At 37.1% G+C, this 22,282-nt stretch overlaps 2 protein-coding genes across 25 annotated transcripts in view; one reads left to right on the top strand and one right to left on the bottom strand.

Annotated features, from left to right (window-relative positions):
• The window catches only part of dnm1a (dynamin 1a), a gene marked incomplete at its 3' end in the record, with an annotated part of 101,423 nt that extends 98,012 nt beyond the window's left edge, over positions 1-3,411 (top strand). For all 19 annotated transcript variants that reach the window (XR_014606236.1, XR_014606237.1, XR_014606238.1 and 16 more), the window contains one exon: positions 1,705-3,411. The remainder of the gene's footprint in view (positions 1-1,704) is intronic.
• A 1,655-nt stretch (positions 3,412-5,066) lies between these two features.
• Positions 5,067-22,282, bottom strand: part of golga2 (golgin A2) — a 34,248-nt gene continuing 17,032 nt past the window's right edge. For all 6 annotated transcript variants that reach the window (XM_084115206.1, XM_084115210.1, XM_084115209.1 and 3 more), the window contains 14 exons: positions 21,153-21,242; positions 20,937-21,044; positions 20,118-20,205; positions 19,745-19,881; positions 18,712-18,930; positions 17,264-17,377; positions 13,876-14,100; positions 11,920-12,019; positions 11,755-11,843; positions 10,799-10,967; positions 9,448-9,615; positions 8,891-8,997; positions 8,643-8,811; positions 5,067-6,899 (listed from right to left, as the gene is read on the bottom strand). In XM_084115206.1, coding sequence (XP_083971332.1) covers positions 6,637-6,899; positions 8,643-8,811; positions 8,891-8,997; positions 9,448-9,615; positions 10,799-10,967; positions 11,755-11,843; positions 11,920-12,019; positions 13,876-14,100; positions 17,264-17,377; positions 18,712-18,930; positions 19,745-19,881; positions 20,118-20,205; positions 20,937-21,044; positions 21,153-21,242 — 2,046 coding nt within the window. In that variant the 3' untranslated portion in view covers positions 5,067-6,636. The remainder of the gene's footprint in view (positions 6,900-8,642; positions 8,812-8,890; positions 8,998-9,447; positions 9,616-10,798; positions 10,968-11,754; positions 11,844-11,919; positions 12,020-13,875; positions 14,101-17,263; positions 17,378-18,711; positions 18,931-19,744; positions 19,882-20,117; positions 20,206-20,936; positions 21,045-21,152; positions 21,243-22,282) is intronic.

Below are 22,282 nucleotides of genomic sequence, written 5' to 3' on the forward strand. Positions count from 1 at the left end.
GACAAGATAATCTAGACATGGGGAAAACAGAAACTAAAACAAACGTGCACGGAAAACCAGCAGACAAAAAAGAGAAGAAACACATGGGATTAAATACACAAGGTAACAAGGAACAGGTGCTAGTGATTAGTTGCTATAGAGACAAAGTAAAGTAACCATAGAGACAAAAGGAAGTGAAAACACAGGAACAATAAGAACAAAACTATACTTCAAAATAAGAGTCTAAAACACAAGAAAAGGAAACACCAGACTGAAATCATGACAATTAGATAGTGACAGTGTTATCACAGGGGTATTTATGAGGAAACGAAACTTAAAACTATGTAAAAATGTTATCGAGAACACAAACATATACAGGCTAAAGATCAAGGGCTTGATTAACCATGCCAATTTGAGACAATTAACTAATAACTACCCATTTTCCATTATACACACGTCCTTGACATTAAAACGAAATCTAAATTATAAAACTGACCCGAGATCAGTTAAACCGTATTAGGTAGGCTATTATTTTGAATATCTCAAATAATGCGCAAGATGTTGCCCGCTAAACGCTGTACCAGCCGTCAAACACCTCTTACAAGTACAAGAAGAGAGCCTAGGCTACTATAATCATTCAACACTTTGTTAATAGTGATGTTATTTACTGCACGGCGGCAGATAATAAACCAAAAGTCTTACCTATTGTCGATACGACCGTGGGATGCTGAAGCTCCAACATTTTTCCTCGTTATTTGACAGTTAACCAAGTCTTAAGTTAAAAACACAATCTTGTGTGGGCACCAACGTGGGTTACATTTAAAAAAAATTAAAAAATTAAGTCAGAAGTCTGATTTTCAACATAAAAGTAAAACAAAAGTCTTCTGAGGGGATTTTACCAGACAAACCGTTTGGCGCCAATTTCCTATTTGAATGAATTATTAACGCGGAGTGATACGAGACGTGAGAAGTAGTACCGGTAAAGCGGTTTAACTAGAATATTATAAAATACAGCACATTTGTCAATATTTAATGTTGTTGTAGGTTACAGTTAAAATGGTAATGGAATAAAAATAAAAAAAACACACCAGATGAGCGCATATTTGACTGCTAATTGCTTGATTGAGGAATCAGAATGAAGTATTCAGAAAGCCATCCAAGTAAAATGTTTTCAAGCTAATTTTCAAGCATTTTTGACATTAAGCCATTTATATAGTGCTTTAATTTGTACTACTGTACACCCAAAGCGCTTTACAATCATATCAGGGAATCTCTCCTGAACCAATAATCAATTATTTATAAATTATATGTATTATTAGTTTATGTATTTATTATTTAATAACGAAAAAGATGAATTCCACACACTGCTATAGCTTGCAAATCATATTTTAATACATTTCAGTCAGGCCAGGCGACCATAAAATCATATTTTTGAAAACATCCAGCTGCTTTTGATTGATTTAATTTTTTTAATGACATTTAGGCATTTTTAAGTGAGCAAATACATTGTGTGGCCACTATTTTTACATGATTATAAATGATCTCTAAACTGTAATGATATTCAAATGTTTGTTAAGAATGAAAGTTATATTGTAAACAGTACACTTCTAGTGATGAGGGAACGTGGGGTTTGTCTTCTCAGCGTGTGGACTCTGAGGACACTTTCTAGGGTTTATTTGTCTCAATTCTAACTGTGTTTTTCCCTTTTCTGCTTTCATGGCTCAGCCGGTCAAACACGAGCAGCCCCGACGGTCCCCTTCTCTCCACGTGACCCTTAAAACACTCTTCTTTCCCGCTTTCTTCTTCTCGGTTTCCCCCCCACATTGAGTAAAACAACCACAAACCCACCAGCAACACAAGCAAAAAGAACAAGACGAGATGTTTCCCGAATCCTCGGCTCATCGTCTGGTTGAGCGTTTGAGAGACGAGTTCATCTCTTTGGTTAAATCCTCTAGAAACTAGAGGCCTTCCCTGGAACAAATCCTTCAAATGACTTCCTCATAGCATTCAAAAGCCATTTATTCCTACACAGCAAAAAAAAAATCTGTATTTTTGTTTAATTTTCCAGTAAAAAAGATGTCTAAGCACTGGAAAACCAGAGGTTTTTTTGCAGTGTAAACGTTGTGATGCATAAAGCTTTCAGGTACGAGGACGTGTGTTCACCCTTCGTGATCATGCACAGAAATCATTCGTTCGCTTAGTTAAATCTGAACTTTTAGTGGGGCTGGATTGAATTTGAGAGTGCAATATAATCGGTATCTACATGCATGTCATCAAAAACATAATAGTGCAGTTTTAGGGTGAACACACACGCTTAAAACCTGTTTAATTTATTTCACAAAGCAGTCAGTGTCTCTATAACATCTGTCATGGCGGGAAGGTTTTCCACACACAGACTGTATGGAATTGAATACTAGGCTATACTGTATACTGCATACTATTTTCAAAAAACAGCATGTGAAAGTGCACTATTCAATGCTAAACAGTAGTAGGCAACAATGTTGTCAAGTAATTCGGAGCATTTGCATACTATTGCACATAGTGTGCATACTATATACTCCAGAAATACTAACTAGTATGATGTTCTGAACATATCCACATATGATTAAAGGTGCTGTAAAATGCACATGTCCTTCTCAAAGACATGTCAACATGTATCTACATGCATGTGGCTAAAAAAAATATCATTATTATTTACATTTTATGGCATGAAAAACATTAAAAAACGATTTTTTATTTTATTTTCCTGTCTGTAATTTAGTGTTCATTATGAAAGCAAAAATGAAGTCAAATATCACTGCAGGTCTATGCATAGAAATCATTATAGTTTGTTTGGTTGAAAAAATGAGAAAATATGAACGCAACGTTCCACACCACCAGTGGACTGTATTTCGTGATTCTGTGGTTTGCTGTAATAATAATAATAATAATGATGAAGCCCCTGTTGCTAATAGTTGACGTTGTGTGGCATGACCAGACCGTCTGCGGTGTCAACTGTGCCGTTGTTTCTGTCTTCAACATTCACACCAAACCTTCCCCGAATCCACTCCGAGTCTTAGTAAAACCCACTGATGATGAAAAGAATTACTGTTATTTAAGAGTTCAAATGTGTGTCATGGACATACTGTATCTTAAGTGTGTCGCGTATCTTTGTGGTGCATTTATGCAAATTGTGACTAGTGTAGTCCCACGTGTATGATTATTGAATATTAAATTATTATGGTTAAGTGATTTATTTAAATTAAGCTTATTATCATGTGAAAAGTGAGAGTCTAGAGGAATAAACCGGGCCTCTTTCTGTGTTTGGACAGAAAGGTGTAACTATACTGAGTGTGTAACGTGTGAATGAATGAATGAAAGTGTGTAACGTGTCCTCTGCTCACACCAGTTTGTCTGGCAGGGCTGTCATTATTAAAGTTAAGTGTAACAAAACCTTGCTTTTGTGCTGTTTTTCTTGGTCTAAACTTTGGTTTTGGGGAATTTGTTTTAGCATATCGATATGCCATGCAGTTTTTCTTTCCTGATTTGTATTTCTATGGACGGCCATTTTGGCCACATAAGAAAAAAAAAATACTTTGGTAAATCATAATTATGAAGTGTCAGTAGACAAAAAGACATAATTATGAGATAAAAAGGCATAATGACATGAAGTCGATAAAGATCTCAAAATGTGAGTCAATATAGAGATAAAAAGTAAAAGTTATGGCATACTAATTTTGACTATTATTTACCAAAGCATGATCTTTCTTACACGACAGGCATATTTTCGACATTTTTGAGGTTGTTAATCTATGATATTTGCATCAGCTTGCATTATTTCAGCTTATTCTGTGTTTAACAGCAGAATTCATGGTGAAAAACTACATTACCCATGATGCAGTACAAAACATTCCACCAATCAGAGTCGAAAAAAGTAAAATTGGCCAAAAGATCTCATTAGCCCCGCCCACTCCCATGAATCACTGCGAAAGACGTAATCGAGACAATCTCTACAGTGGCCGAGAGGTGCAAAACAAATCACAATTATAAAAACAAAATAACAAATCCAAAAACAAAACAACAAAATATACACATTTTTACACTTTTTTAGACTTGCCATTGTGTTTATAATTTGTTGTGTTTGCTTTTGGCCACTGTAGATCTCTACGCTCATAGACATAATAAATGTCTACGCTCTCTAAATACTTAATATATGTTTGCATATATATATATATATATATATATATATATATATACACACACACATATATGCATATTTTTGCAATAAACTTACAATGTTTTTATATATGTTACCGGCAAAGTGTGAAATCCCGGTATTGTATAGAATGCCTAGGTAATGTATAGAATTAGGTAATGTATTTTTTGCAAAAAACATCAGGAATTCTATACATTGCCTAGGCATTCTATACAATACCGGGATTTCACACTTTGCCGGTAACATATACACTACATAAGGTTTTGTTTTTGATTGTGCTGTTTGCAATGCCTCATGGGATTGTAGTAGTTTCCCTCACTGCCGTTGTCTCGAACTTTTGTCTTTTCAAATACTTTTCTGCTTCAAATCAAAGTTGTGATTCGCCTCAGCTGGAGGGCAGTGGAGTTTCTCAGCGAGGTCATGGAAAGAAAGTTGAATAAAATCGTACATTATGCCATTATAAACACAAACACTTGAAATCACAATCAAAAAAGCGTGAAATCATGTGACCCTGGACCACAGAACCAGTCACGAGTCGCACGGGTATATTTGTGGCAATAGCCATCAATACATTGTATGGGTCAAAATTATCTTTCTTTTATGCCAAAAATCATTAGAATATTCAGTAAAGATCATGTTCCATGAAGATATTTTGTAAATTTCCTACCGTAAATATATAAAACATGTATTTTTGTGAGTGAATGCAGCACAATCGCCAACATAAATGAACATTTTCTCAATGTTTTGATTTTTTTGCATCCTCAGATTCCAGATTTTCTAATAGTTGTATCTCAGCCAAATATTGTCATAAAAAAAAAAAAAAAATGACTGGTTTTGTGGTCCAGGGTCACATGTCTGATTCCCACATCATTAACTTCAGACACTGAACAGGTTTTGTTTTGCTCAATCGGGTTTATTTAGGAGGAAAATCACCACATGAAACAACTCATTATTCCTTCATTGTGTTCCATCGGTCGTAATTAAAACAGATTAGTGTGTAATTCATCATTATCCCAAATAAATAGAATTCTCCTGTAGTTCGGCTGTCGTATGAAACCACACAAACGGCGCGTCCTTTTTCTTCCCACAAGACTCCTCTCTTCTTCAGCAGGCAAACGCAAGCATCACGTCCACTCTCCTCCCCCCCATGAATATACAGTATGATACACAGTTACACTATTTACACATCTGGTACATCAACAAGCTCTGCAAAATAATCAACTTGATCTGAAAATATCGGATTAAAGCCCACGCCCCAAAATAATCACTGTAAAATATATTCATACACGCAGAACGCAGATATAAATGCATAAAGCTTGACGTTTACAGATGTGGCCAATAAAAGTGCTTTAAGGGTCAAATACCTCCCGGTACTTCAGACCAAACACAGTATTCAGATGTGAACTCTTATCAACATTCCAGTTACAAGTTCACATTCGGTGAATATAGATATGCTAACACTTTCTATGAAGCATGTGTGTAAATATACATTCTACTTAATAACGTGTGGAGTGTTTTTGTAAATACCTGTAAGCAGATTGTGATATGCATATACTTCTAAAGAGATGAATGCATTTAAAACAGCCGTATGCGACGCATTCACTCTTTAAAGGTGTAGCCGTGAAAGAAACGGGTTAAACTGCATTGCAATTATGTACAAAAACACAAGTTGCATGAGAACGGCGTCACAGAAAGTGTTATCAAATCCATCTGACAAACACCCATAAATGCTCTTGAAAGTGTGTGACTGTGGAGGATGTTGTTTAGAGATGAACCAGGAGGAATTATTAATATCATTTCTGTACAGCTCTCATAAACTCGCACTCACTCGACATCAACGAACGACTCTGAACTCTCAGCCGACGGCGTCATACGAGTTCGCCACAAACAATCTCAGGAACATCTGGAACGCTGGTTCTGGGAATAACACAAGGTGCTTGTGTGTTTGTGGGGAAAAAATATGATTACATCTTTCAACAAATCCCAATAATGGCCAAAGAGAAGCAAAAATAACTTTGTTTTCAACTCGTTTTGTACCGAATGAGAATACTTCACCGTCTCAATGCTCTCTGCCCTACATGCTTTACAAGCGAACCAACACTTCATCACCTTATTCTTTCAGAAACACTTCATCTTCTTAGTCCAGACCTGCTCTAATCATATCTTATAATGTTACGTGTATGAGATTATTATGTAACGAGTTCACGATCTTACTGATATGACTCGTCACTGATTGGTCAGGAAACGGTCTATTGCACTTATGTTTGATAAAGTGAAGTAATCGCACAGATTGATCAGGGAGACACAAGAGCAGCGAGAACTGATATTCTTATGGATTAACTGGTTTACACACAAACCAAAAATGGAGAGTTTCAGAATCAAGATTTCTCTAGAAAAACCAGAGAAACAAAGAGTCCATGTCGCCGAACATCCCGAAGCCGAGCAGGAAAGCAGATTCAGATTCAGACCACCAGGATCTTGACCTCGTCGTGTTCGTCGGGCCGGTAGAAGAACGGGATGCAGGGGTTTTCCCCCAGGAATGGAGCCGGCCTGGCCTGAGGATTCTGGATCTCCTGCAGGAGCTGCATGATCTGACGGGCCGTCCCGTCTTCTCTGGGTCTCAGGGACGGGTCCGCCGTGGATCCGGGTCTCTCTGAACTCTCGGGGTCTGTGCTGGACTGGGCCGATGAAGACACGTCCACCGCTGTGCTCATGTCCAGAACCGCTGGGGGAACAGGGAAGAGTTTAGGATTAAACTGACAGGACTCAGAAAATAAATAATATCGTTTAATCTGATTATGCAAAAACTGTGTCCCTCAGATCCACTTTCTCCTGCATGATTCAATTGACCGTTGGCAAAGACCCGCCCCCTTTAGTTACTGTTGCTATGTCCGACAAGCCACGCCTCTCTCACACACACCATGTTCTCACGCAGTGAAAAATACACCGTGGAGCAAAGACACTGACAACACACTGATACAGGACAGACCAGCTTACTTTTGATATGAAACAAAGTCTAAACTTTCAAATTTGGTCATTTATTTAAAGAAATGTAAACAATAAATAGCTCTTTAATGTGTCTGACAGATCGCTCAGTTAAAGCGGCTCGTGAACCGATCATCTCTTCCTTCTAGTTAATTTATAGCATCAAATAAACATGAATGAACATCAGAAGGAATGTTGTTTTAACCGCGGAAAGACGTCAGTACACAGTTCAAATCCTGCAACGTTAATCTGCTAACTCTCCTGACTGCTTTATCGGACAAAAATGGCAGATTCGGCGGATGGCGGATTATGATAGGTCAGATCGCCTGTCAATCAAACTCCCTGCGAAGGGTCAAATCAGTTCAATAATACTGATGATGAAGCAAAAATCATCAATTATTAAACAAAGTAGCATCTGTGGAGGTGGAGGAAACAAGCTTCCATATGAGTCAGCTGTAAACAGGGCTCGTACAGATACTGTAAAATGAAATACAGTAATTTACAGGCTTTTTAAGGACTTTAAGCACTACTTTTTTGGTTTTCAAGCACTATAATCAGCGATCTCACTTATCAAACAATATCTTTCAAATTCTAAAAAAGAAAGAAAATAACCTAATAAAACAAAATGGTACAATTAAAGTGCAGCAATGGGTAACTTTAACTATTGAAAGGATACTATGACAAAGATATCGCTTTCCTTATTCAAACTGATTTTTTTCTCAATAATTCAAGCACTTTTCAAGTACCTTTTCATAAAAATGTGTTTTCAAGGGTTTTCCAGGACTTAAATTTCAAGTACTTTAAGCACCTTGTACAAACCCTGTATTCATCTAGCTTCGTCATCTACCTCAAGTCAGTTTAAGTTTTGATAATAAAGTTTCCATAATGAATCAAATCATCCGAACGAAATGAACCACACATCCTGATGCTCATGTGTTTGTACCATAGACAAAAAAAAAAAAAAAAAAAAAGAGGAGTAGTGTCCATAACGTCACCCCTCTGAAGAGCATTTTTAAAGCCCAAAGTGGGCGGAGCCGGCCGTCGCCATCTTGGCAGCGCGTCACTCCCGGATAAACGAAAATGTGCAAAGAGGCTGATTAGCTGAGGTGACGTGATGCTAACAGACAGCAGACAAACGGCTAGCAGTGACATCAGCGACAATCCACCTGTCACTCAAGTGGCCACGCCCCTTAATTATACAGAACTTTAAGGCTTAATGTAATTTAAACAGATGAGTTGTAAAAAAATTCACCGCCCTCACAGTCGTCATGAAGGGCAAAATTAGCTATATAGACCAAAACCACTTTTTGCACCAGACTGTAAACATGTTTTTTTCTGCTGTAAAGTTGGCCATTTTAACATGGAGGTCTATGGGATTGACTCTCTTCTGCAGCCGGCCTCTAGTGGCCAGTCGATGAACTGCAGTTTAAGTCAGAGAGAGACGGGAAGGTTGCCGCTTGGTTTGCACGAGTGTGACTGTTACCTGGACTGTCCACACTGTCGCTGTCCATGTTTTGGTCAGCAGGTCGAGGCTGGTCTCCTCCAGATGGCAGGAGGTCAGGGTTACTGACGGCGCTCATGTATCTGCTGTACCACTCGTTACGCTCCCCCACCAAACGCATGACCAGGTCCTGCAGCTCGGCTAACTTCACCTGAACAACACACACACACACGCGTGTCAAACATCACGCCGCAGACCTCACACCATCATCACAGAGATGCTCCTCGTACCTTCATCTCCTCCTTGTCTTTGGCCAGCATGTTGATGTATTGCTCCTTTTCAAAGTGTCTTTGTTTCATGATGGCTCTCTGGTTCTGATACAGCGCGATGTATTCACCTACACACACAGAAAACACATTTGAGCGTGAGAAAGAGTGTGTGCTGTCTGTACATAAAACGCAATTTTGTGGCAAAACACAATGAAATAATTAGTCTTTTTTTTATCCCATTGTTTACCATATTTATTTGCTATATTTCTTTGCTTGGTCAGTGTCGCTGTGGGTTTTGGTTCTGTCGGCTGTAAGGACCTTTGAAATAACTGAACTCATTTGGCGGAGTAATATGGAACTGTAATGCGGACAAAACCTGCTGGAACTACTTTAGCTGTGCGTTTACTGCAAAATAACTGCACACCTTAGAATGTTCATCAACCAATCAGAGTCAAGCATTCAACAGCCACGTACTATAAATGAAAAATAATGCATTTTTCAAGCAATTAAGAAATATCTGACACGCAGTGATACAGATCCGCTGACAGTGTGTGTGTGTGTGTGCAGCAGCGTCTCACCGATGGTGTCCGTTTCTCCGGACAGCTGAATGCAGCGGTGCTCCAGCTCCTCCAGTCGCTCCCTCAGGTCCACCTTCTCCTGCATGAGTTTGGTGAAACGCTCCTGGAGTTTGTCCATGGCAGCACGAAGAGCCTCGTGCACCTCCACTGGAACCCCGTCAGAGCCTCCTACACACACACGCGCAGGCAGGCAGACAGACACGCAGACAGACACACACACACACACACACACACACACACACACACACACACACACACACACACACACACACACACACACACACACACACACACACACACACACACACACACACACACACACACACACACACACACACACACACACACACACACACACAATCAGCAGTGCAGCAAAGAGGGCAAAAGTAGTAGTAAATAGTAAAGTCGTTAAATAGTAAAATTCTATAAAAATCTGAAGCAACACAACGGTTTTCAACATGGATGAATGAGAAATGTTTCCTGATCATCAAATCATCATATTAGAATGATTTCTGTAGGATCATGTGACACTGAATGCTGAAAATTCAGCTTTGATCACAGGATTAAATTACAGTAAAAATATTCACATAGAAAACACTTATTCTAAATTGTAATAATATTTCACTTTCACTTAATATTTTTACTGTATTTTTTTATTTGCATTTTTACTTAATACTAATATTCAAATTATATTAAAATTTAAAAGGCATAATTTCAGTAATGTGGAAAAAAGATTTTGGCTTGTCTCCTGAGGCCATTATTATCAATATTATATTTTTTATTTTACAAATAAAATATCAATGCACCGCATTATATTGTTTATTAAAAGCAATGACATAACATAATTGTCGGTAAAAAAAAAGTGCATTGTTTAAACTAACGTTTATAAATCAACTATAATTTTGTAAATTGCATAAAAACTTGAATAAAACAGCTTCATGTATTTATGCATACTTTAATTCAAAGAGCCGAAGTGTCGATCACACAGACGACTTTTTGCATTTAAAAACAGGAAAAAACCCAAAAAGTCAACTTTTAAAACAGTTTTTTAAAAGTTGAACTTCTTTTAACTTTACACGACATTCAACATTTCAACTATTAAGGCAAACAAAAACATTAAAACGCAACAAATGACTTTTACATCATCATCATATCTCGTAGGCCACTGATAAGGCTGCCTGACGCACACCTAAAATTAGATTGGACTGCTTTGCATTGAAATGTGGAATTTTATTTTTTGAATTTTAATTTGAAAGACCTAAAACCAAACGGGTGAATGAGTTTTCACAAAAGTGTGTAGACGTCTGAGGGATTTCAGCGCAGTGAATGTCTGCTCATGATGAAGCCGCACCTGTCTCTTCACTTGTGCTCTGATGATGATGATGAAGAAGATGCTCGTGGCTCATGGCTGTCATCTGTTGCCGGGCGGCGTGATGAAGCCTCCTCTCCTCCTCGAACCGACGGCTCATCTCATCTCGCTCATCCTCCAGACGGGACAGGGCAGAATGAATAAACTCCTCCTGAAATAACAATTCACCACAGAGTGGAAATTAATATTTAATGAGGAAAACATGTTGAGTTTTTGCTTCTGGATGTGATTGGATCATGAAAAGTATGTTTTTATTTATTTATATATTTTAAAATAATATTGCAATTAATATCATTATTATTATTTATTAATACAATTTAATACAATACAAGATATTCATATAATATAATACATAAAATAATATATTTTAACCCTCATTATAAAATAAAACAGAAATATATTACTGCTGGAAATGATAAAATATAAGATAATTATAATAATACTTTTATTTTTATATTGCAATTAATATTATTATTATTATTTATTAATACAATTTAATACAATACAATATATTCATATAATATAATATAATATATAAAATAATATATTTTAACCCTCATTATAAAATAAAACAAATATTACTGCTGGAAATTATTAAACATAAGATAATTATAATAATACTTTTATTTTTACACTAGAAGTCACAAAGCTAATATTAAATTCCGTTTATAATATTAAATTAAATTTATATTTAAGTCTTAAATTCTGCACTTTCAAATGCTCAAGCTTTATAATTTGATATAATATAATTTGATATAATATATAATTAATTATCTCCCGCTTTGATGGTCTCAACAGATGAGAAAAGTCCTTTCAAAAGGTGAAATCAAACTATTTTTTCACAAAAAATTAACAATGAATAGTCCATTTTGATTGTAAATCTTCATATCCAATGTCACAGAAGTCAATTCAATTGCTGCATATTTGAATAAACTCACCATGTCTTCTCTGGTCTCAAACTCTTCTGGAATGGCAATCTGGGATTTCTGGAAGCTCTCTGGGAGCGAGTGGCTTTCCAGCCCATCACCTTCAAACATCAGTGGGGTAATCGTCAGTAAAGCCACTGTGGTAGAGCAGATGTTTCAGAGAAAGCTGGGACTCACCCTCGTCTCTGTGTGACGTGTTCAGGACAGACCCGTTCAGGAGCTCCTGCACTTCAGTCTTCAGCTCCTCGTTGTCTCTGGCCAGCTGGTTTAGTTTCTCCTGCAGGGAACAGAAAAGCAGGATGGATTATTATCCTCGAGCATTTAAAGGTGCAGTATGTAATATTTAGGAGGATCTGTTGACAGAAATGCAGTATCATATACATAACTATGTTTTCAGTGGTGTAAGTATACCTTACTTAACGAACCGTTGTGTTTTTATTCCCTTAGAATGAGCCATTTCTATCTACACACACACTTACATTGAAATGCGCAGACATGTTTCTACGGTGGCCCTAAACGGACAAACGCGTTTCGTCACTATGTTGTTCTTCGTGTAAAGAAGCGAGCTAAAGTCAGTGAATAAAACACTGACACAATGGTGAACGAGTAATAATAATATTCGCAATAACATCGTTTTATTGAATAATTAAGTAAACCTAATTTCTTAATTTATCTTTGTAAAGAAACCTCATTCTTTAACTGGCTACTCTCTGCTGTCTCAGACGACAACGACATCACTTCCTGTCGGCACCGTAACTTATGTTAGGTGCAATTCACAACCTCACCACTAGATGCTGCTAAAAATCACACACTGCACCTTTAAACTGCAGTGCATGCTAATACGTTTAGAACGTTATTGTTGCTTGTGTGGACGCTAGGGGTGTATATCGTGTCACAATATATCGCAATACAAAAATGCAACAATATGTATCGTGGATAGTGACAATCTGTATTGTGTATAGTCACCCAAAATAAAAATTACTATGTGAAAAATTCAAGTTTTCAGAGTTTTAGTGTCAGTAATACATAAAACTACTATTTATAATTTTGAAGTTAATGTATAATAATGCAATGGGGGAATATTTGTGGGTTCTGATAATGCCAAATGTCTTATGTTACCAGTAAAAAGCGGCTTACATTATTTTAAATAGATCTAGTCAGTGACAGCACAAGCATGTTCGTCTAAAATAATTCAGTATTTTCAGCTTCAGAATCATGAATATTTCTCTTCTGGTGTCTCTATTGTCCTGTGCTTTGGGTTTCAGCACCAAGTCCAAAAGCCTGTTCATTTACACACACAATGTAACACAAAATTTACCATTTTCATCAACAGTAAATTTTTTGTTGAGCTTTTTCCATATGTCTTGGAGTATCGCAATCAGGGTTTGAAATGAACACCCGCCGACTGCGTGTAAAAATCAGCTGTGGCAGGTAACGCTGTCAAATCAAGAGCCAATTTGGCGCGTTACTTAATATGTTTGCTCACTTTGCTGGGAAGTTCATGTAAGCCAAATCTGCACAGATTCAGCGCAAACACTCACGAGTCATCACGATATATTAAATACAGCTTATTACGCAGAATCTGCTCATATCTGGCTTGCTTGAACACACTCGCCACTACACTACAAATAACGGCGCGCTTGTTCATTTGCACTGAAGCAATAGTGAAGATTAAAAAGCATTTGGTGAACAGAAAAGACATTGTTATTTTCCAACATCCAACATGTTCTGTGTCCTGTATTGATCTGTCCACCTAAAACACATTTTTGGTGAAAAGTATGAGGTTGCTGGATGCTGGATGACAGGATTTTGTTTGAATAAGAATATGTATGAAATAATTTTTTTTTTTAAATATATATAAATATATATATATAAATATAAATATAAATATATATATATATATATATGCTGTGACGTAGTTAATCTGGTTCTTTTCTTCTTTTTTTTTGGCTAGTAGAAGTTCTGAATGGCCGGTAACTTAAACATTTTGTAGCCAAAATGGCCGGTGAGTGATAAAGTAGTATCGCAGTAATATCGTATTGTGATGTGTGTCGAATCGTGACATGAGGGTATCGTTCCACCCCTAGTGGATGCTAATACAGTGATAGTTGAAGTTGATCTGGTGGCGTTCACCTGTGCCTCCTGCAGCTGCATGTGACTCTGCTCCAGCTGCACTTTTCCCTGCACCTCGTCGTGCTGCAGTCGGTCCATCAGCTGCGCCTGCTGCAGGAACTGCTTGTGCAGATGCTCTCGCTCCGCCACCAGCGCCTGGTATCCGCTCGTGTACTGCTGAAGATGGCTCAGATACTGATCCCTCTGCTCCTGCACCGACGCCACCTCGTTCGACTTCTCCAACAGCTGATGAGATGAAGCAATAATCAGGTTACGGTGGGAAAAATGACTAAAGCTGCGTGCAAATACATATCCCTTTAAAGCAGCAGTTCCTTTAACCATAAAATATCTTCCCCCTGAGATTTTAAGTTAAAGTGTGGTGAAAATCCAGCGTTTAATGTTGTTTATATGTCTATGTGGTGTTTTTAATATGCTTTAAAGGGACTGTGTGTAGCTTTTTAGGTATTTTATTATCTAAAATCAATATTTTTATTAATAAACATGCCCTCAATGGTGTACAAATACCTATGCCAATGATCAGACTAATCCTCGTAAACGAAGAATTTATTATCTTTATATACATGGGACGGGTAGGTCCACGGAGGCTTCCATGTAGTTCCGCCATCTTGAAAAACTATAATAGCAGAGAGGGACAAAAGCGGGTTGCCAGCTCTGCTCTAGTTGAAAGCTCCTTGCAGCAGCCTACATTCCTGCTGGATCCTGCAGCCTATCTGGCAACCTCGAGTCAGGGGGGAGGGGGAGGGGATACACCGCTCTACAGTAATTTGAAAGTGATTGCAGTACCAGTTTTGGCCACAATCTTACATACGGCTCCTTTAAAACTGCAGTGAACCAATAGACAGTCTCAAAAACACGCTTTGAAATCGCTGGTGTTTCTGACGTCACAAACTACCTTGTAACCAATCAGATCAACGTGTGATCGTCAACCAGTGGATCTCTGAGCTGAGTGAGTGGAGGCGGGGCTCATTTGCATATTCATAGAACTGCGCATACTAAATGAGGCAAGAGTGTGTCAAGTTACATTCAAGATATTTTAAGGCAGGAAAAAACATTTAAATATGTAATTTTATTGATCAAAGATGAGTTAAGGGATAAAATTATTGATTACAGGGGGACTTTAATATTTAATTTAAATTAATAATTTAAAAACTCATTTGCATGTTCACGTTTCTCTGATGTCAGTTAATGGTCACATTAACAGATAAAATCTTTAATATCTTTTTATTAAGCATTTTATTTTGACTTTGTAGCTGGACTTTAAAGTGACTAACACTCTTTTATAGTGTCTCAATCCACATTACTTTCACGCTAATGTTTTAGGAACCTTATCAAATTGAACAACAACAACAACAACAACAACATTACTACTAATTATTTTTATTAGGTTTAACCCTAATTATAAAATAAAACAGAAATATATTACAGCTATAAATTATAATTGCACTTTAAAATAAAAAAAATGTATATAATAATACTTTTATTTTTATACAAGTTACAAAGCTAATATTAAATTCTGTTTAGAATATTAAATTAAATGTATATTTAAGTCTTAAATTGTGCACTTTCAAACTCTCATGATTTTAACATTTTTCAAATCCTCAAGCTTCTACTTTGGAAGATTACTGGTGAAATGCTACTTTTGTTGAAATTATGCAAATGTGTAAATAGAGTTAAACTCACGCACAATGGGTCTCATTCATGAAACACGAGCAGAACGAATTTTTGTGTAAATCGTGTGTAAAGTGGTTCTGGCGTAAATTTTCGGATTCATTAAAATGTTCGTATTTCCCAAATGTTAGTTGGTACGAAAGAAATCTACACCTGCTCCCAGCCACGCGTAAATAGTACGTTTAACATCCGAAACGTTTTGCTCATTAATAAACTGCATTTTAATTCAACGTAATCGGGTACATATTTACACAGCATTTTGAAAAAGTATTATATATAGTAATTACATACGGTTTTTCTTTTTACTTGTATTACGAGAGCCAGTAATAGCATCTGCAAACGGAACACAAGTCCACAAGTTTTTTTTTATTTTTTATATTCAAGCTGTTTTTTTTTTGTTTTGTTTTTTACAAGTCCGCAAGTTACAAGTGTTGCAGTCAAGCTTCATGTCGAACCATTTTCTTTTCACTTCTGGGACTGTTCGATTAAAAGATGAAACTCCATTAACTGCATCTGTAATATGCTGCCAAGCATTTTTACCTAAAGCATGTAGCCTATTACCTAAAAAAATCCTTTTTTTTTAGGACCTGATACGCCACTATGTACGCTTGAAAATAAAATGTGGCGTTTTGAATGAACTTCTGATAATAAAACTTCAATTTCTGCATCTGAGAAATTTCTCTTCTTCATTCGCTTTTTTTTTTTTTTTTTTCCAAAATTATACATGTAATAATACAATAGCATTCGCTTTTGAGAAGACATGTTGAAATCCTTCGTTTCGTGTCATAATATGATGCCCATATATAGCTGTCAGTCGGTTTTAATTGGCGGGATTTATGGTAATTGAGAATGAGCGTGCACGCGCGTCCCATTTACGAGTGATTGGAATTCATTAACCCACACACACATTTCACTATCAAATCTGACGTTTACGAAGTATTTGTGAATCAGGAGAAGAATTTTCGGGAATGTCTCTTTACGCGCAAATCACTCACATATTTACTCGTATATTTACGAATGTTTCATGAATGAGACCCAATGTGTGATTGATACTCTGGTACAAGACAACATTTAATAACATGTTTTTACTCCAAACTCACTTCATAACGTCAATCGAGTGTTTGAAAACATCATTCTGTGAAGATGAAGTGGCTTCTTATCATAGAATAAGGCAGGCAATATATTATTTCACAGTATTCTATACAGTAATAAAGGCTATATCCATTAGCATTGAAGGACCAGTAAATGGAGTTTCTGCATTAGAGCGCCATCTGGCTTTCAGATGGAGCAGCATTTACTACTGATCACAAAGCCGTGCTGCACTGAATTAAAATACTTTGCAGCCTTTGCCAAATCGTGCGCGGTTTATTTTCAATTAATTGCACAGCCCTAATAGTGACTCAAGCCATGTTTTATCTTCAATGTTTCAATTAATACCGTCAGGGAAATGTTTAGGGTTCCATTATGTAAAAGCAACCATTACAAAAAAAGTTTGCACAGGTATCTATTAATATTTTAAGTTGTAAAAGGTAGAAATAATGTAATCAGCACGGCGTGATTTTATGACGTTTCAATATATTGTGCAAAGTTGGTTGCATGTGCACGGTTATTGTAAAAGGACAATAAAGTATCACTAACTCTAACATCATGCAAGCCTGTTTATTTTAATTTTACATAGGATACATTAAATGATTAGCCTTGGCTCTAAATGGACACAAACCTGTTCTTTGGCATTGTGCAGATCTTCCTGTAGCTGACCCATCTTACGAGCGATCTCCTTCTTGATGTGGTGCTCAGACTGCAGAGCGCTCGTCAGCTCCATGTTCTCATTGGTCTGAAGGAGGAGAAAGGTCAGAGGTCACATTCGCATTCGTCATCTTTCACTAGAGCTCACCAGTAGGGATGGGACACGCTGAATTGACGTACAACATGTAAACAATATAATTTGTTGTATTTTCCTGTAAAATAATGTTGTTCATTTGGAATTATTCAGCCTTTATGAGCAAGCAGAGACTAATGCGCACGTGATTAATATTCATGAACCCGGGAGCTCATCAATCCTTAGTGCGGTTTGTATTGTTATTCTTGTCATAATCATTTGTTAACAAACAAGTATTCATTACTTCACTGAACTCATTGTATCTGCATTAAATTAAATTTTTTTTAAATTAATACATTTTTTGCTAACTGTGATTTTGTTTATGCACATTTCTGAAATGCATAACTTAGACAGTCACCTCTGATAACAGATCACTGTAAATTGTAATATGGACTTTGAAATGATGTGTATTGTGAAAAGCGCTATACAAATAAACGTAAATTGAATTATTAGTATTATTGTTAGTTTTTTGCATTTCAAAATTGTAATTTATTTGAATTATTATTATGTGCTGTTTTCCAGTACAGTTGCACTATTTAAACATCTGCACTTTTACAGAAGAAACGTATTATCTGCAACTTTTCCATTTCTGCCAGTTTTTTAAAAATTCTTTTTATGTAATTGGTATATTATAGGAGCCTATTTGATGATGGGTACGTTTTGTGTTTCTGAGGCTCTGAAGAATGCATGCAGCTGTCACTTGAAGACAAAAACAGTGGTGAATCGTACTAAATTTATCGCCATTGATACCGTTATCGCAATAAATACCAGAAAATATTGTGAAGTCCATATCGCCCATTAGGGCTGGGTATCGATTCAGATGTTCCAATTCGATTCGATTTCGATTCTTGATTCCCGATTCGATTCTCGATTCGACTCAATGAATGTAGATTTAATACAAATTCTATATTTATAAAAAAGAACAGTGAACATAAGTTTACAAGGGTACACTTGGGTACATTAAAACAGAACACAACTCTATATTTCAAATGCATACAATGAATAGACAGGATTTTGATGCAAGATGGCTCAGGATCAGGCTCAGCAAACAGGATCAGGTTATTTTATGTTAAAGATAAAACAAACATAAAATCTCCCAGCATTAGCTGTAACGTGGAGGCTGAACAGTGGAGGAAAACTAAAACTGGCTTTTGGGTGAGAGATAAAATATGGAAAAAAAATCGATTCGTGGCCTTTGAGAATCGATTTTGAATTGACCACATTTTAAAAAACGATTAATCGAAAAATCAATTTTTTTTTGCCCAGTCCTATCGCCCATCCCTACTCACCAGCTTGACAAAACCGTTCTGAAACTCGGCCAGCTGGTCTTTGAGGTCTCGGTTCTGAGCCAGGGCTCTGCTGATGGTGGCTTTATCGCTCTGGACGTCCTCCAGAATACGGAGTCGATCCTGAGCGTCTTCAGCGGCCCGTTCAGCCTGCCTCTCCAGTTCTTCCAGCCTCACCTCCTGTTCCTGCACCAGTCGGCTCAGCTGCTCGTTGTCCCGCACCTACAGGACACAACAGAAAACATATGCAATTCATGTGTAAATACAATAAAACACGCATATTGTGTGACTGATCCTCTGAAAACACCGGATAACGAGCTGCTCACGTGTGCCTGTGATTTGATAGCGATATCTCGATTATTATTATTTTTTAGGTTTTTAAGAATGCACAAAGAATAGTGACTCAAACTAAGTTTTATCTACAATGTATCAATTATTAGGAAAACGTTCATGTAAGGAGTGTCTAAACACTTATATAAGGAGTGTCTGCTAGGACTGAATGATGTAACGATATATATGAATATCAAAAGCTATGTTTTCATCCAAAGTTGCGAATTTAACTTATGTGCAAAATTGGAATATGACATAAAACATTTGCAAATAAGCGAGATAAGTTTAAGAGAACAAAATATCACAATCTCTGTTGAGGCAAAGTCACAAGTTGTATGTTGCGTATCAAGGGATATTCTCAGTAAATGTGTTTTCATTGTAGTCTGTACGCATGAAAAATGTATCCGCCTCATGTAAGTGCATTTTTTATGCACTTTTTTTTATTTTAGCATTTCCATCCAGCATTTTTTATATATATTTAGATATTCCAAAATGTGCATAAAAACCGGTGGATGGAAACAGCTATTGTGAAGAATGATGGAGTCAAAAGGGTTTTGTGTAATGCATTTAGGAAATGTATTAATCTAAATATACTGCAATAAGAAATGCATGATCTAGTATTTTCACATAAACATGAGTAGCGAATTGTGAACTTTGTAAGACAAACGCAGTATATGCATGACATCACATGTTTAACGCAGGTCACCTGTGCTTGGTACTGTAGACTGAGAGCGTCTCTCTCCTGCTGAAGGCTGCTGATGGTTTCCTGAAGGGCCAGTTCACTTTCTGAAGGGCCTGAGACCTGCGACACGGCCTGCAGCTCCTGCTCTCTGCTCATCAGAGCTGCGGACACAAGACAAATCTGTCATGTTTCTATCTGAAGAGAGTACGGCTAGAAGTGGTATTTATGTAGTGTATGTTTTGGGCATTTGTTTAGTTTTTTGGCAACTGAGGGGGAAAAGTAGGTGATTTAGGGTGTGTTCACACTTGTAGTTCGGTTCTCTTGGTTCTTAATGACATATTTAGTATTGTGTTCAATGTGATTAGGGAGTAAAGAGTGTGGATCTCATGTCTTGTACCTGCAGCGTTCTCCAGTTCTATGATCTTCTCCTGCAGCTCGTGGATCTGAACAGCAGTGTTGTCCCTCTCCTCAGACATCAGACGCACCTACACACACACACACACACACACACACACACACACACACACACATACACAATATATCAACATTAGTGATGCACGACATATCGGCCACCATATCGGTATTGGCCGATATATGTTAATTTTTAATGTTATCATTATTGGCCCAATAAGAAAATTTGTCTGATATATTAAAGCCGATAAATAATGGATTATTTCCTTCAGCTGAGACTCTTCAGATGCGCACTGTTCAACATGATGGTTTTGAATTGCTTGAAATATGATTAAAATGTTTTTTTTTAAAAAAAAGAAAATACAGTCATATCGGCTACATAAAATGATGAGAACATCATTATAATTGTGTGTTTGGGACATGGATTTTAATGTTGAGACTTTTTGTATTCAGGCTCTCAAAAATTACATAAAAATTTGGATTTATCGGCAATATATCAGTTATCGGCTTTCAAATATAAAGAATTATCGGTTATCGGTATCGGCCAAAATTCTCATATCGCTGCATCCCTAATCAACACACTCCGGGAGAGTATGAACGTGTGTGTGTAAGGGCTGAATGACACATTGAAATAACGACCCATCACAAAGACTCAGACTGAACTTTACTGTCATGTCGCTTATAACGTGCATTTGGGAACGAAACGTGTGGCAGCCATTTCACCAGATTTGTAATGAGAATCACTAATAGATGTACTGTAAAATAAAACTATAATTATTTATAAATACACAAAGTATGTGTTTACCTGAGACAGGAGCTGTTCTGTTTTGTCTTTCCACACTCGTCCCTCCTCCTGAATCTGTGCAGCGTACTGATCTCTCTCCACCTGAAGCTGAGCGACGGACTCCATCAGCTGTACACACACACACACACACACATAAACCAAGCACAGGGAATTCAGAATGACAGAGGAAAAATACTTGCACAAGCCATTCTCAAACTACAATCCCTTCACACACACCTGAGCCGCGTGAGCCTCTAACTGGTGCTTCTCTTCCAGGATGAGCTGAACCTGCTGGTGTTCTGATGGAGGACCCGACTGACTGGAGAACTGGACGATTTATGTTAACAGAGAGGAATTACTCCATGAGATGTTGTTACATAATGAGCAAAGTAAGGGCTGGATTTTCTAACAGCATGCAAACACTCTTTTTGCGTTAAAAAACTACAACAACTGTCCAGCTCTACTAAGGACACACAGTGTAATATTAGCGATGAAAAGACATGGTTATTTTTGTGGCTGATCTTTTTGCATTTGCATTTGTATGGGTTTTCCTTTCGGACCTAACATTTATGGGAGGAGAGTATTAAGGTTTGTGGTAGTCAATTTACTGGTATTTGCACCATTATTTATTGCCCAAAGAAAAGTTGGGTACAGCAATTCAAACTCTTATCGATTCCCAGTTTCGATTCCAATGAGGTAAACAAAGAATTAAGTCAAACCTTTAGATGTCAAACATATTCACTCTGTCTTTTTGCAAAACATTTTGTTTCAGCTAATTACCATGAACAAAAATCAGCAGCCGATAGACTACTAAAACTGGAAAACCTTTTAATTTTAATTATTTAATTTTAATTTAGTTTTATTAGTTATGGCTGTTCATTTACACGACAGCGGCATTTTAGGGTCTTGAAATCACCAACTTTTGAAAGCACGTTTCAAAACGCATACAGTTTTCATCTCTTTCATGTGTAAACTACAAAAACACGGACTGGCGAAAATGGTGACATCTTGTCCATGCGTATTACGTGTTCAGTCTATAGGCGAGTAGTGCCTCTTTACCAAGTGACATCAACTAACGGCCTGACAGCAGAATACAGCGATTTATTCGTTTTCGCAGATCTGCGTGAATGGGAATAGTTTTGACAATGTTGTCGTCAGTACACAAACCTTTTAAAAAACGCGAAGGAAAAACGTTTCCACTTTAGAACAGCGTTGTCGTGTAAACGTACCCTTAACCTGAGAACCTTTTGCCTATGGTTTTAACAAAAAGTCCACAGCAAAAACAACTAGCCAATTTAAAACACTAGTAAAGACAAGTAAACAGTCAGCAATAAAATAAGAACAAATAAACAATCTATCTAGCAATG

The sequence above is a fragment of the Abramis brama genome (assembly GCF_963993115.1).
Source record: "Abramis brama genome assembly, chromosome: 5".
Classification (NCBI taxonomy): Eukaryota; Metazoa; Chordata; class Actinopteri; order Cypriniformes; family Leuciscidae; genus Abramis; species Abramis brama.